Genomic DNA, 14341 nt, shown 5'->3' on the forward strand with positions numbered 1-14341 from the left:
AGTTAAAATCTGGAATGATTAGGTATTCCACCTTTCTTGTGTGTTACCTTCTTGTATTGTTTTAGAATCGTAATCCTGACACCTGTTTTATCAAGTCGTCATCTATCTATCTCTTGCCCACCCAACACTAAGTATCAACAACTTTCTCCTACATGGCAGAAAAACAGGGAATGAGAGATAATCTATTGCTGTCCTCCAGTGCCAAGATCCCTAGCCCTTTCAGTTTACAGCAAGGTGTCTGCCGCTTGCTGGACTAATTTGCCCACAACCAGAGCTACCAAGTTCACCTGCCAAGATTCTGTCCTCTTGACCTATTTGTGAGGCAGAGAAGCACTTTCCCATTTGGACAAGAAACAGAAATAACAAATCTCAAGTGGCTTAAGTCCTCTCCTTCTGCAGCTTTAAAGCAGACACATTGTGCCATTCACAATACTGAACAGCTCTGAATTTTTAGGTGTCACATTTTGCTCCTTTTAAAAATCAAAATTAATCATTAGGTAGATTTTCATGTTTCAATCTATAAGCACTGTAGAAAACTCTGCTTGCGGCATGTGCCTGGCACAATTTTAAAATAAATGAAACATTCCAGCTTTTGAGCATTCTCACCACATTCTGTTTAGTGGTTTCTTCGTGGCTTTGCAGAACACGGATCCTGTGTTTGTAGCGCATGTGCTCAATCTGCTCCACAGAATGGTCTCCAAATTTCTAAAATACAAGAATCAATTTTTGCTTCAGCCTGGATCTCAGTGTACATTTTTAAATATATAATATGTTCAAACCAGAACATGTACCATATTTACAATAGTTGTGCTATCTGTATTTTGACTCAAGTTAACATAAAACTGATATTTAAACACTTAGCGAGCTTCCAACCAGAACTTCCAACTACCATTTCACTGTTACCTCATAAGAATCCCGAATTAGGTCTGCTATTTCTGTTGTAGGACAGGGCTCTATATCATCACTGAAAAAGGCATGCTGGTTGCCAATCAGGGGCAAAGGGCTTTCCTCATTCTTAACATGATCTAAGAACCTGAGATAAAGAAAGAAAAAACATTTAAATCCACTTTCTGTTAATGCACTCTATTACACTCAGTGGAAAGCAATCCTAGGTTTCACTTCTCATTTTTTTAAATAAACACCTTATTGAACCAGATCAGGCTTGTTCTCTGCCTAGAAGCTGTTCCCAGGTGATCATATCCATTTATGAAGCCAAGAACTACATTTTTTTTTGCTTTAGGGAAGAAATTAAAAGTAGCAACAACTTATCAAGTTTCTGGAATATGTGGTTCTTTTCTTTGAAAATAGCTACTAAAAAGCATAGTAGGGAGGCAAGCGTTGTCATTAAATGTTCGGACCAAGTTTCTCTCTATCATTTTATTACTGTTAAATAAACAGTTTATTTTTTTTGAAGCAGCAGTGTTAGCGTTGCAGCACTGAAACATAGTAGTCAGAACAATACCTGCTCAGAATCATCAAGGCATGTCCATCATCTTTGCTGTTGCACAGTTCTACAGCATTGGCTTCAAGGATAGCCAAGCCAAACTGGAAAATGGCTTTGATCCCATCAAAGAAGAAACAGTCGACAACATTGACAGCACTTTCTAGGGGCATGATACTGAGAAAGAGAGTGAGGAACCACGACAGGGAAACGGAAGCCAGTGTGGAAAGGTCTTTCATATGTTCAGCCAGTTCTGGCAGCCGCTCCTTGATTAGCTCTTCAAATATAGACTGATCCACCTGAGCACCTGGAAATCACAGCAGATAACGTCAGCCAAGGTTGAAATAAATAATTCCTTTAGCTTTATAATTTAATACAATTATTTTATGGATTCAAGCCTCATTCCTCCTCTTAACAGATACTGTTAACAATACTGAGTTATTGAATGGTTTCAAAGCTTTTTCAAAGGGGGGGAAGCATCTGCAACACCCTTTGGGGAGCATCTATGAAATAATAATAATATGGCAGAACTTAACACTTCAATATAAAAAGTGCAATAAAACATAAGTACTATCTGAAACGACCGTCAAAAGAAAGTGGCAACAGGGGATTGATGCAATAAAAATAGAGCACAGTATTTCCCTCCGCTACACATACAATACGCAACCTAATCTCAACTATGAAAAATAAGCCATAGAGCTGTTTTTAAACTGCCCAATATAAAGAATCCAATGCCCATATAAAAACTTCAAGAGCAGAAAGGGTTTAATATAGAACAGTGTTTATGTCACCAAATTCAGTTAATAGAAAAATCTACAGAAGGGGTTGGGAACCTGTACAGTTTTTGATGCTGGACAAAAACTCCACTTATCCCTGAGCATTGACTATGGGGACTGGAGTCCAACAACATCTAGAGAACCAACATTTCCCAAGCCCTGATATACAGCGTGTTAACTGTTTTATTTCCCTAGGAATCAGTAAAGAGAGTAAGAAGCGAACAGGAGACTCTCACCTATCACCCTGTGATTAAAGTAATCTGGAAGCATCCTCTCGCACACAGCAACAAGCAACCAAAATGCTTCTTCCTCTTTGGCATACAGCAACAAAACAGAGGCTAAGATATTCATGGACTGTTAGAAAGTCAAAGAAGACAATTTCAGTTGCCGCGACACCTTTATAAAACATGTAATGAGAGCTTAAAAAAAAAAAAATCATTAGAACTGAGGTTAAATAACCCACGTAAAGGTTATGTACAGAGATTTCCCCATCAAATTTGAAACCATACTGGACCCTGGTTAGCTTTGAAAAGGTGTTAACAGTTTTATTGCTGCACCACTAGGAGCACAAAACTTATGGATATAGCTTTCAACCTACATAGCGAGGGACTTCTGTTAATTTAGAGTTTGGATAATAATGTAGGCGTAATGAAATAGACAACAAAAGCTTGCTCCAGAACTGAGTTCTTACTCTTTCACTATAAGCTTCTGAAAGTGACAAAAATATGGTGTGGGTCTCCCCAACTGTAAGCCAAGACAAAATATCTCCTCAAGGCGAGGGGTCTTAGAATTCAGCAGCAGCACAGCTGCTTTCTAGCATCTCCATTTAACTGATCTCAGGACACAGAGCTGAGAAAAACCTTTGCTCAAAGCCACCTACAAACAGAAAGAACTCACAGAAGCTGAGAGGCATTTCACAGGTAGTCTCCCTAATGGCCACATTGCTAATGAAGAGAAGAAATAAATGAAGCACAGCACAGTGGATCCATCTTAACTTGCACAGAGAGTAAGCTGGCCAATTGCACTTCACATAGAAAGTGAGACTGGGGAAACGGTGAGAAAGAAGCTGTCGCCTTTTCTACTGACCACCCTCCTGCCTTAGTGCATCGCCCTTAACGTGCTGAAGCCTGTGATTTTCGAAGGAGTTCACCTGCAAATTGGTGGCGTAACGGATCTTTACCTGGCAGTACCCAATTTTGGGGTTTCTGTGTGCGTAAGCTGTCAAAACTCTCCTCAATGCAGCTATGCCCGTTTCACTCTGGAAGGCAGGGTGCTCAGGTAACGAGCGATGCAAGTCACGTTCTATTTCCTCTGTTGCTATGCAACACATGCCCATGGACACCTCCACTAAGTTTTCATAGTAACCAGGGTGGGTATACAAATCTGTTGCAGCATCTGAAGAAGAGGAAAAGCAAGAACTGAAAATTAGTTATGAATCCAAATATAATCTTAAAACTATGTTATTTGTCAAAGGAACAACTATGTGAAACTAGATACTGAATATCCAACATACTCCTAAATCAAAATTACTCTGGAACACACAACTACATTTTTGTAATATGAAACACGGTGCAGAAGAAGGAATGTGAGTTTGAAAATACTTCAATAACCTAACTTGCTATATATGGTAAAACTTGCTAATTTACATAAATATGGGGCCAGCAGTATAAGATTCTCTGTCTAAAATCCCATTTCAAATAGAAGGGTTTAATCGTGCAAGTGTTGCATATCTGAATCACAAACACTGTATCAGAGATTGTTATCTTATTCCAACAGTCCTGCTTTTAGCTTGTAGCAAAGGAAATGGCAGAGGAAGTCTTAAGCTTCTCATTTCAGTTTTTTGTGCCAAGTATAACATCTCAGCAATGTCTGCTGATATAAAGGCTATTATTTTGGTATAAAGACCTTTATTACTTACCATTTGTATGAAACAAATGGGTATAATTTAATTACCTATAGTCCTAAGTAGCTAGCAGCAAAACATTTCTCTCTCTATGGGCTGTACCCAAATCACCTGATTCTTTTCCATTACTAGAAAATTAAATGGGGCCATAAATCTAGCCCATTTCCCTTTCTCACTTGCTTCTTTCCATGGTGAAATACAGTGGTACCTCGGGTTAAGTACTTAATTCGTTCCAGAGGTCCGTACTTAATCTGAAACTGTTCTTAACCTGAAGCACCACTTTAGCTAATGGGGCCTCCTGCTGCTGCCGCGCCACCAGAGCACAATTTCTGTTCTCATCCTGAAGCAAAGTTCTTAAACTGAAGAACTATTTCTGGGTTGGCGGAGTCTGTAACCTGAAGCGTATGTATCCTGAGGTACCACTGTACAGTGGTGCCCCGCAAGACGAATGCCTCGGAAGACGAAAAACTCGCAAGACGAAAGAGTTTTCTGTTTTCTGAGTTGCTTCGCAAGACGGATTTCCCTATGGGCTTGCTTCGCAAGACGAAATGTCTTGCGCCTTTTTTTAAAAAACCGCCAATGCATTCCTATGGGAAACCATCAATACACATTGGTGCTTCGCAAGACGAAAAAACTCGCAGAACGAAAAAACTCGCAGAACGAATTAATTTCGTCTTGCGAGGCACCACTGTACCTGGTCAGGTTTCTTGGAAAAGTCACACCACAGAATTCTCACCTGAGAAAAAGAGCCACAGTTTGCCTCGTAAAGATTCTGGAATTCCCATAGCAACCAGTTTCCTGATTTTTTCTGTTCGGAACATACAGACAGTTCTGCCATACTCATCAAAGTGATCATTCCACAGGCTTTCTTTGATTTGCTCCCTAGACTGAAAGCCAAGAGAGGAATGTTAAATCCATCATATTTATACAAGCCATGATGCAATGGAATAGCCTCTCGTTCAGAGAAAGCTATTTGTTTGTAGTGATGGACAATGCAACAAAAAATACACTACAGAATGCTATTACAGTCCTGTATATTGGTCAATATTTATGCCGCTCCAAAGCAGCAGGAAGACAGCTGCAAATATGAATATTATCTGGAAAGCCTGTATGCGAGCCATTATCCAGTTATGCAACAGGGAAAGCAGAAAATTAGGAAATGTCTAATTTCCTTTAATACTTATATCCTGCTTTTTCCTTCTAGCAAGAAGTCTAGAACAGCTGGCAAAAAGTGCTAAATCATCAATTTTAAATATCAAAATTACAATCAATGTAGGAAAATCCTAGAATTGTAGAGTTGGAAGGGATCACAAGGGTCATCTAGTCCGACCCCCTGCAATGTGGGAATCTTTTGCCCACAATGGGGCTTGAATTTATGTCCCTGAGATTAAGAGTCTCATGCTCTACTGACTGAGCTATCATTCTAAACAATAAAAAACAGTTCAGTACAATAGCACAGGGAAAGTGAATATGCAGATGCTCATGAAGTCCAAGCACAACTGGAGGACCACAAGTTCTCCATCCCAGCCATACCAGATTCACAATGACACACTAACATATTATCATCATCATCATCATCATCAATAGCCAGACAGGGGGCCTTCTCTGTAGTGGTGCCTGCCCTGTGGAACACCCTCCCATCAGATGTCAAGGAAATAAGCAACTATCTTTCTTTTAAAAGACATCTGAAGGCAGCCCTGTTTAGGGAAGTTTTTAATGTTTCATGCTACATTGTGTTTTTGATATTCAGTTGGGAGCCGCCCAGAGTGGCTGGGGAAATCCAGCCAGATGGGTGGGGTATTATTATTATTATTATTATTATTATTATTATTATACCACCCTTCATCACAAGATTTCAGGGCAGCTCACAGGATACAAATACAAGGTAAAGCTGCTTTACTAAAGCACAAGTAAAACAAAAAACAATAACCACCCCTCCCACAAACACATTTAAAAGGCTGCAGAATATTACGAATACAAAATACAAGTTAACATATAACACTTAAGAACAATTTATATAAAACACAGCAGTAACATATCAATATTTAACTAACTAAACATCTCATGTAATCCAATAATAATTGTACAATTGTAGATATTGTTTTATTGCTTTTTAAGCTCACTGAGTCATTTGCATTGTATCTTATTTTTATCTTATTATACACCACTTTAGCAGCTTTCGACTGTGAAACAATTTATATGCAATCACAAACCATCATATACAATTACGATGAAATGCACCAAAAGAAAAGTCAGAGCATCACAGTCTCTTGGGACTATTCCCTACATTACATTTTTAAGACACTATAATGAGAAGCCTTTGTAACAACTCATTATCATATTCTCAACATAACCTGCATCTGTTCTGAGGAGGTATTAAATCATTCCTATGGCACAACTTGCAAAACCATTTCTACAATTTCGATTTCAAAATGAAGAAATGGTCCTTGCTCAGATACAGACGGTATCTGCTCGAACCTATAGCATTTCCTATGTACTATAGGAAGTATATACTATATATGCTACAAACAAAGGAATGGTCTAAGGAGAATAGATTGCAGAAGGAAAGGAAAAAAAGTCATTAATGTAAACAAAGGAAGGAAGGCCTCAGTCCTTTAGCTCAGACAGATGTTTCTCTTTGAAGAATTTCAGAATGCCACCTCCCAAAAAGATCATTACAATGCAAGTTTCATCATCATTAACAACAACAACAACAACAATTAGATTTCTATACTGCCCTTCATCCGAGGATCACAATATGAACCCACAAAAATAGAACATAGTAGCAAACAGAAGCAATAACCCACCCACCCCATTTAAAAGGATTGTTTAATTAGCCAAAGGCTTGGGGGAAGAGGTACGTTTTTGCCTGGTACCTAAATATATGTAATATTAATAGCATGTCAGATAATGCAAGGAGAGACTGAACAGGCTTTTCAAAAGTCCCCAATAACTAAAATTGTGGTTTTACATACCATCCTAAAATCCAGACCATCTATTCCAGAAGGATGAAATGCTGAACTCAGGGCCTCTGCATTCAACAGATGTCTACTGCTGCTGTCATTTTCACTCCCGTTATTGCTTTGTGAAGCTACTATCCCCAAGTTCCCAAGTTCATAATCGGCATGTGTTGAATGAGAATTTTGCTGCACAAGTAAAGGGGGGGAAACAAACAGAATCCCTTAGAAAGCTTTATTGTGTAGATCCAATAACAACAACTAAACATCTACTAAACTTGTTTATCAACTGACTTTATTTTCTCTGCTTTGGAATAAGAAGCACCTGAAGCCAGCTGAAAGCACATTAATAAAAGATCCCATGAACTGCCTCTAATCCATACACAAAATCCATAGCAAGTAAAAGGGATTTAATCCTCTAGTAAACGCAAGCCTGTCATGCCATCTCTTTAGATACATATTTCAACTATGCTCACTACACTTTTTTGCTCTTCTACACTATTTGGCAAATTAGATGTGAAACTAATTATGTAGATGATGAACATATAACCTAAGGAGTGTTACAGCTTTAAATTTACACAGCACTATAGTGAGTAAGTGCACATACAGGACTAAGCAGATGTAATGAGCTCAACCACCAACTCCTTTCCTCTATATCTTCAAAATATATCATCCTCTTTCTTCTAGCTAGAAGTGGGTTACAATTCGGGGTGATCCTCCAGCTTTTTCCCTACGAGACCTGCATTTCTTATCTCTGCAGCCACATCGGGAAAGAGAGCATGTTTAAATTATTGTTTGTCACATTTTATCTTTAAAAAAATGAACCCATTTATAATACCAGTAAGCCTTTCTTCTAGTTTAAAAGGTACTAGCAAAATATACTGAGCATACAGCTGGAACAGGTTAGACATTCAATACCGTCTCTTTGCTTTTCAAATTTCTACGGAGTGATGCGTTGCTAGCCTTCACTTTCTTTAATCTTAGAAGCAGATTCTCCACCAGGGTATCTCTGTCCTTCAGCTCAATGAACTGGAAGGCCGTCTTGCTTTTTATGCTAATAATGATGGGATTGGGAAGAAGGCTAGTGTCCTCCATCTTCTCAATACTAGCCACCTGTTAAAAAAAAATGAACACAATATATATATTCACATCAGAGATCTGCCCCAATGCCAATAAAATTGAAAACCTAGTATAAGGTACAGAAAAAAACAGCAAATAAGTCTGTGCTCTTTGTTAATAGGTCGGGGAATGTAGGGGTGGAAACAAGAAAAACCTGTCTGAGGTAACTATTTTTTTATTTTGAAAATCCTGTGCTCTACATTCTTCCCATGTCAAGAACCCCTCTAACTCAATATGCTTTTTATTTTTGAAGTAAACCAGACAGGATCTGGTTGCCTTTAACATCACCAATGTGAGGGTCAGTGTGACGTAGTGGCTAGTTACCGGACCTAGGCCACGGGAGAGCAAGGTTCGAATCCTCACTCGGTCATGAGGTTCACTGGGTCAACCTTGGGCCAGTCACAGTTGCTCAACCTCACAGGGTTGTTGTGAGGATAAAATGGAGAGTGGGGGGAAGTTGTATACACCACCTTGGGCTCTTTGGATAAAAGGTGGGATATACTGTATTTTTTGCTCTATAGGACGCACCGGACGATAAGACGCATCTAATTTGGGGGGGAGGAAACAAGAAAAAAAAAATTATGAACCCCAGAAGCCAGAACAGCAAGAGGGATCTGGGTTCTTGGATAGCTGTTCTGGCTTTGGGGACAGCCTGTGAAGCCTCCGCAGGGCAGCGGGGTGCCTTCACCCCGCTGCCCTGCGGAGGCTTTGCGCAGCTAACCCCAAGCTAGAATAGCGAGACGGAGCGCTGCGCAGCGCTCCGTCTCCCGGTTCTGGCTTTGGGCTTAGCCGCGCAGCCTGCATTTGCTCCGTAAGACGCACACACAAGACGCACACACATTTTCCCTTACTTTTTAGAAGGGAAAAAGTGTGTCCTATAGAGCGAAAAATACGGTAAATAGAATAAACAAATAATGTACAAACTTGAACGTCTATGCTTTTCTTCAGGTAGTTTGTGATAAACTTTATGATGGGGAACACCAAGGTCTGCATCCAAAGGACCATCATACTGGTTCCATTGCCCAAGAGATCTTTAGACATAACAGCAAACCCCTTTTTAAAACCCAGAAAAGTATGACAAATAATTTGATTCTGCATGAGGGTCTGCCTCTCAAAGGACAAAAGAACCCACTTGCCTAAGTACTCAGGAGTGCCTGAAATAGCTCTTTATGTGTGTCAGGATCTAAGCAATATCGCTTAAGGTAAAGGGACCCCTGACCATTAGGTCCAGTCGTGACCAACTCTAGGGTTGTGGCGCTCATCTTGCTTTATTGGCCGATCCGGGTCATGTGGCCAGCATGACTAAGCAGCTTCTGGTGAACCAGAGCAGCGCATGGAAACGCTGTTTACCTTCCCGCCGGAGCGGTACCTATTTATCTACTTGCACTTCGTGCTTTCGAACTGCTAGATCTAAGCAAGATCGCTTACCAGACTCCAAAGGTGCAAACCAGAAGAACTCCCTACCTTCATCCCCGCAAGCAGATTTTAGAAATCCCACTTCAACACATAAGCATGCATGGAAAGGGTAGGGAAAATTCATTGTGAGCATAACAGATTGGCTAAAGATTGTTAAGAGTGTAACTGGTTTGAATTAAGAATTTCTACAGCATTTTCACATTAGCTGGTGGCAAAGTTTGTTGTGAACACATTTTATAGAGCTGCACATCCATGATTAATATTGCTCAGTGGAGAGAAGCCAATTACTTTTTAATTGGCAACCCTGGACTGATTGTTAAGTACCACATAACTGCTCAACATTACCTGAAGGATATGAGCAATGAGTTGTTAAACAGCTTAGGATAAACAAATAGATAGAACTGTTCTCACATTTAAGTATCTTTTTAAGCAGAAAGGTGGTTTGTTATAAGAATTATGGATTTTTAAAGTGACAAAAGACTAACCTCTACAAGTGGAATTAGAACATTACAGCAGCCATCTTCTTTGCTAGCAAAACAGATATAGCTATCTGAGGCAAACATCCTTCCAACTGTGTGACAGCGGCTAAAGGGAGTCCACAGGGAGCAATCTGCAACTTCGTGCAGCTTTTCCTTCTTTGGTAACCGGAAGAAAGCTCTGAAGTACTCATTCCGTGCTCTGAACTCAAGATCTCTTTTGAAAGAAGCAACAGAACAAAACGTTTTTCAAAGGCTGAAACTTAAAGCAACTTGATTTGCTTTCTTATTTAACAAAATAAAACTGCAGTAGGCCAGTTCACATGTCATGGTAAGCCATAGGCTCAACAACAGATTCCTCACCATGAGCAAGAAAGCATGCTGATAACCAAGGCTCGAATCTCACTCCCCCCACCCTTCTCCCTGTGATGTACCCAGAGGAAGCAAACCAGAGGCTTAACATTACATATGAACCAGCACTCATGGTTTGTTCCTACCAAAGAATGAATCTTTGCTTCCTTTTGTGGTTGGTTTGGCGAGAGATAAACCACAAGCACTGGTTGGCACTTAACAGCACGCTAGTGTTCTAGGAGGAGGGGCGCGGCACAATTTGAGCAGCATGTATTAGCACACTTGCTCATTCACGGCAAGCTGTTGTTTGTTGAGTCTTATGTCCTGAGTAGAAGCAGTTTTTAAAAAAATCATTTCCATTAAGCTTCAGCTTCAACAGGCTAATGGCATTTTGCCTGCCTTTGGAAGATTCTCACTGGCATATTTACTGCAGTGGCAAATGAGATCCATTTCCATTAGCCAGGATTTGAATAACCTCAGGTTGTATTCAACGCTGCATGTGGGGCGTTCCACTCACAAAACTAGAGTTCCCCTTCACCTCCTCTCCCCATGCACCTGCAAAATCTGCCTCAAGGGTGCCCAAGTGATTAAGCAGGCACATATGCGTATGCACACAAACCCCTTACCCTATATAAGCAACACAAGTATGGTATGGGTGCCTATGAATATACCAGTTTATCACTTAAGTTCTACAGTTCTTTTCATAGTACATTATTTTTTTCCTCAAAGCAGTTCGCTTTAAGGAAGAAATAGTTTCCCTCTCTGTTTCAGTAAAAGAATGCAAAGTGTGGGCTAAAGAATCTAAGGAGTGCCTTCTGGCATCTGTGCTTCATTTGACAACAGAAATCCATCAACTCCCCCTGCTCAAGTAGTTTTAAGAATTTAGAATGCCTTTTTCATTTGTGACAGCAGCTTAATAAAACAGCTTGGTGGGCCATTTTGCATAGTACAGAGGACAGTTTTGCAACCATTTCAAAATCCAGAACACATAGGGTTGCCATATTTTAAACAGTGAAAATCCACAGATTGATTGATTTTGTCAAAGTTGTTTTGTTTGGGGGGCAAAAACACAAAAATGCTGTTTTTGAGCTACTTTTATGGAAAAATGGCAAAAACGGCACTGCTGCCATGGGCTGCCATACGTCCGGATTTTCCCGGACATTTCCCCAATTTCTGCCTGGACACTGCTGCTGACTGCGGTATTCCAGATATGTCTGGGAAAATTTGGACGTACGGCAACCCTAGAACAGACTAGCTGGGCTTCTGAAGCAAGTCAGAAAGTTTTTATTTTGTTTAAAGACAAACAAGAGAAAACTGTACTCAAAGGAAGAAAAGATTGTGTTTACAGTCAAAGTTTCCTCACAAGAAAAAAAATAATCACCTGACAAAGTCAACTAACAATCTGCTAGTATGACTAAGTGTTGCATTGGCTCAGCACAAAAATATTTTTCCATTCTGACCAAAACAGAGTTGAATCAGTGACAACATCTCCAGTTCGTTTTGTAGAAGCCTCTTTGCCAGTATCTATATGAAGGGTGGGTGAACTACTCTCGCACGAAAATAGTTTCTAAAATGCTTGTTCTTGGAAAGACAACAGATACCACAGTATACTTTGTACAATCACTGTATATATTAAGTTTTAAATATGTGTATAAAATCCACCTATATAGTACTTTTTAAATTTAGGGCTTTTTAGCAGAGTTGAGCTGTTAGATGCCACTCATGCTCAGTGTAAATGAAGAGATTTTGTTACACTTTACAGGAGAGTTGTGATGACTTCCCATTTTTAAAATTCTATTTTGTGCATTTAAATATAGCATTAGCAGTATGCATTGAACAAGGGGGAAATACAGAGAATAGTTGACCAAAGCATTTAATATCATTAACTGCTGAGTTTCTAAAGTGTAGCACAAACTAAAGTGTAGCACAACACAAACCAGAGCATTGCACTGGGGTGGCATTTCCAAAGGGCTCTCAGTATTTCAGAAACACATGGGCCCTACATCTGTTGGGAGGGCCATCCCCCCCATTTGCGCTGAGCTACATAGGTGTGCATAGGACTTCTAAAGTGCAGCATAGCTGCAGCGATCATCTCTCTCCTTGCTCTTCAAGTCAAACTTGATGGTGATGGAACTTGCAGTGCGCCATGGAATGAGGTGTAGGGGGCTTTGGTTGGAAGGGGAAATCAGCAAAAATCAGACTTCTTCTTGCATAAGTGGAAGTGCCTTCCACTCACACAAGGAGTGAACAGCTCTGTATTTAAGGCATTGCTTTTAAAAAGACTTAATGTGGTTCAGTGTGAGAGAGACCTGCTCTATTATAAGGAATGTGCTTATTTTTGTACTCTTTGAAAAAGCTGCAGCAGCTGGAAATGTGTTGGGCCAACAGAATGAAGAAATCCTTTATAGCAACTTTTCTTAATTCCATAATTCTTTGTCCACTCTGTAAACCTTTGCTTGAAATTTCCTTCTAAGCAAGAAATCAATTTGAAAGCTTTAAGTATGGTCCCACACAATAGCTATAAAGAAAGAAAATGTGTTGGACTGCAAAGAGCAAACAAAACAGAATAATAATCCTCAGTACTAAAATGTTTAAGAACCACAGGTATGTGACATAAATAGCGTAACATATAAAGAATTCTGAAGTTTAAGATGGCATTTTGTACCATATAAACAAAGACATTTATGCTGCTGATTTGCAAAACAATTCTAACTTATTCTGAACACAGAATTTCAAGGGGGAAACGTAGACTTTGGAGAAAGTCCAGCTGTGCCTCCAAACTGCTGCTTTTAATACAGGACTCTTTAGAGTGTGGTTGCCTACTGCACTAATTATACACACTAAGAAAATCCAGGGAAGATTATAAGAAAGCAGCTGCTCAATCATGCAATTCAAACCAGAAAATGTTCATTATAAGTTGCAATATCACATAATGTAGCAAAATAAAATGCACAAGCAATATCACATATGTAGCAAAATATAATACACAACGTTTTTGTGCTTTCCACATTCTGGGCAAACAGTCACACAGAGTCCATTAATAAGAGGACATTTTAAAACACTCATATTAAGAAGATCTTATGTCTGGGTACCGTTGAAAGCATGTCGGGGCATTTAAAATAAAGAGCTTTTGTGGTTATGTAATACTTCAATCTCTCTTTGCTTTTGGGAGCAAATGCTGGTTAATTCTTCTGTAATTCACTGCCTGAGCATTATCCTTTATTAACCTAGGGGTGGGGAACCTGTGGCCCTCCAGATTTTGATCGACCACAACTCCCATCATCCTTGTCCATTGGTCATGCTGGCTGCAGGTGATGGGCATTTGGAGTTCAATGATCTCTGGAGGGTTGCAGGTTCTCCATCTCTGCTTTAGCGAAAGTTGGCTGGAAATCCCATCTCTTCCCAAATGATGAACTACAGGGAAAAACACAACTGAAATAGATCCAGACATATCCCACTGCAAACGGAACCGCTGTTTCCATTCGTGGATGGGACCCTGATTCAGTGGAGGTTGTTGCAGATGGAAGTGGGAGGAGGCATTTTCTAGTACTCTCCTTCCCCCTCCAAATCCATGTGCCATTTATCCACTTTGTTCTGAAGGGTCTTCAAACCATCCAAAGCAGATCTGGGGAGTCATCTGGGGCTGGGGGAAGGAAGAGTTGCTGAAAATTGTCTCCCCACTCTTCTGTCCCCGGGTGCATGGAATCAGCAGAGTTCTGCCAAATCAAGCCTGGATTCAACTCAATATATTTCTTTCTTTTTCTTTCTTTCTTTTTAAAGGAAAATGTACCGGCAAGGCAAGATATTATACTACATAATGGGGAAAATGTGTTTGCTTTGGCGGAAGGTGACTCGGAAACTACAACTAATGCAGAATGCAGCTGGGAGTGGCTGCTGGGACC

General features: G+C 40.0%; 1 protein-coding gene across 7 annotated transcripts in view; it reads right to left on the reverse strand.

Annotated features, from left to right (window-relative positions):
* Positions 1-14341, reverse strand: part of TBC1D8 (TBC1 domain family member 8) — a 45106-nt gene that overhangs the window by 4804 nt on the left and 25961 nt on the right. For all 7 annotated transcript variants that reach the window (XM_083437639.1, XM_083437640.1, XM_083437643.1 and 4 more), the window contains 9 exons: positions 10098-10305; positions 7996-8190; positions 7096-7266; positions 4857-5007; positions 3398-3612; positions 2454-2571; positions 1463-1748; positions 904-1033; positions 607-705 (listed from right to left, as the gene is read on the reverse strand). In XM_083437639.1, the coding sequence (XP_083293765.1) occupies positions 607-705; positions 904-1033; positions 1463-1748; positions 2454-2571; positions 3398-3612; positions 4857-5007; positions 7096-7266; positions 7996-8190; positions 10098-10305 (1573 nt within the window). The remainder of the gene's footprint in view (positions 1-606; positions 706-903; positions 1034-1462; positions 1749-2453; positions 2572-3397; positions 3613-4856; positions 5008-7095; positions 7267-7995; positions 8191-10097; positions 10306-14341) is intronic.

The sequence above is a fragment of the Podarcis tiliguerta genome (assembly GCF_965153285.1).
Source record: "Podarcis tiliguerta genome assembly, chromosome: 4".
Taxonomy (NCBI): domain Eukaryota; kingdom Metazoa; phylum Chordata; class Lepidosauria; order Squamata; family Lacertidae; genus Podarcis; species Podarcis tiliguerta.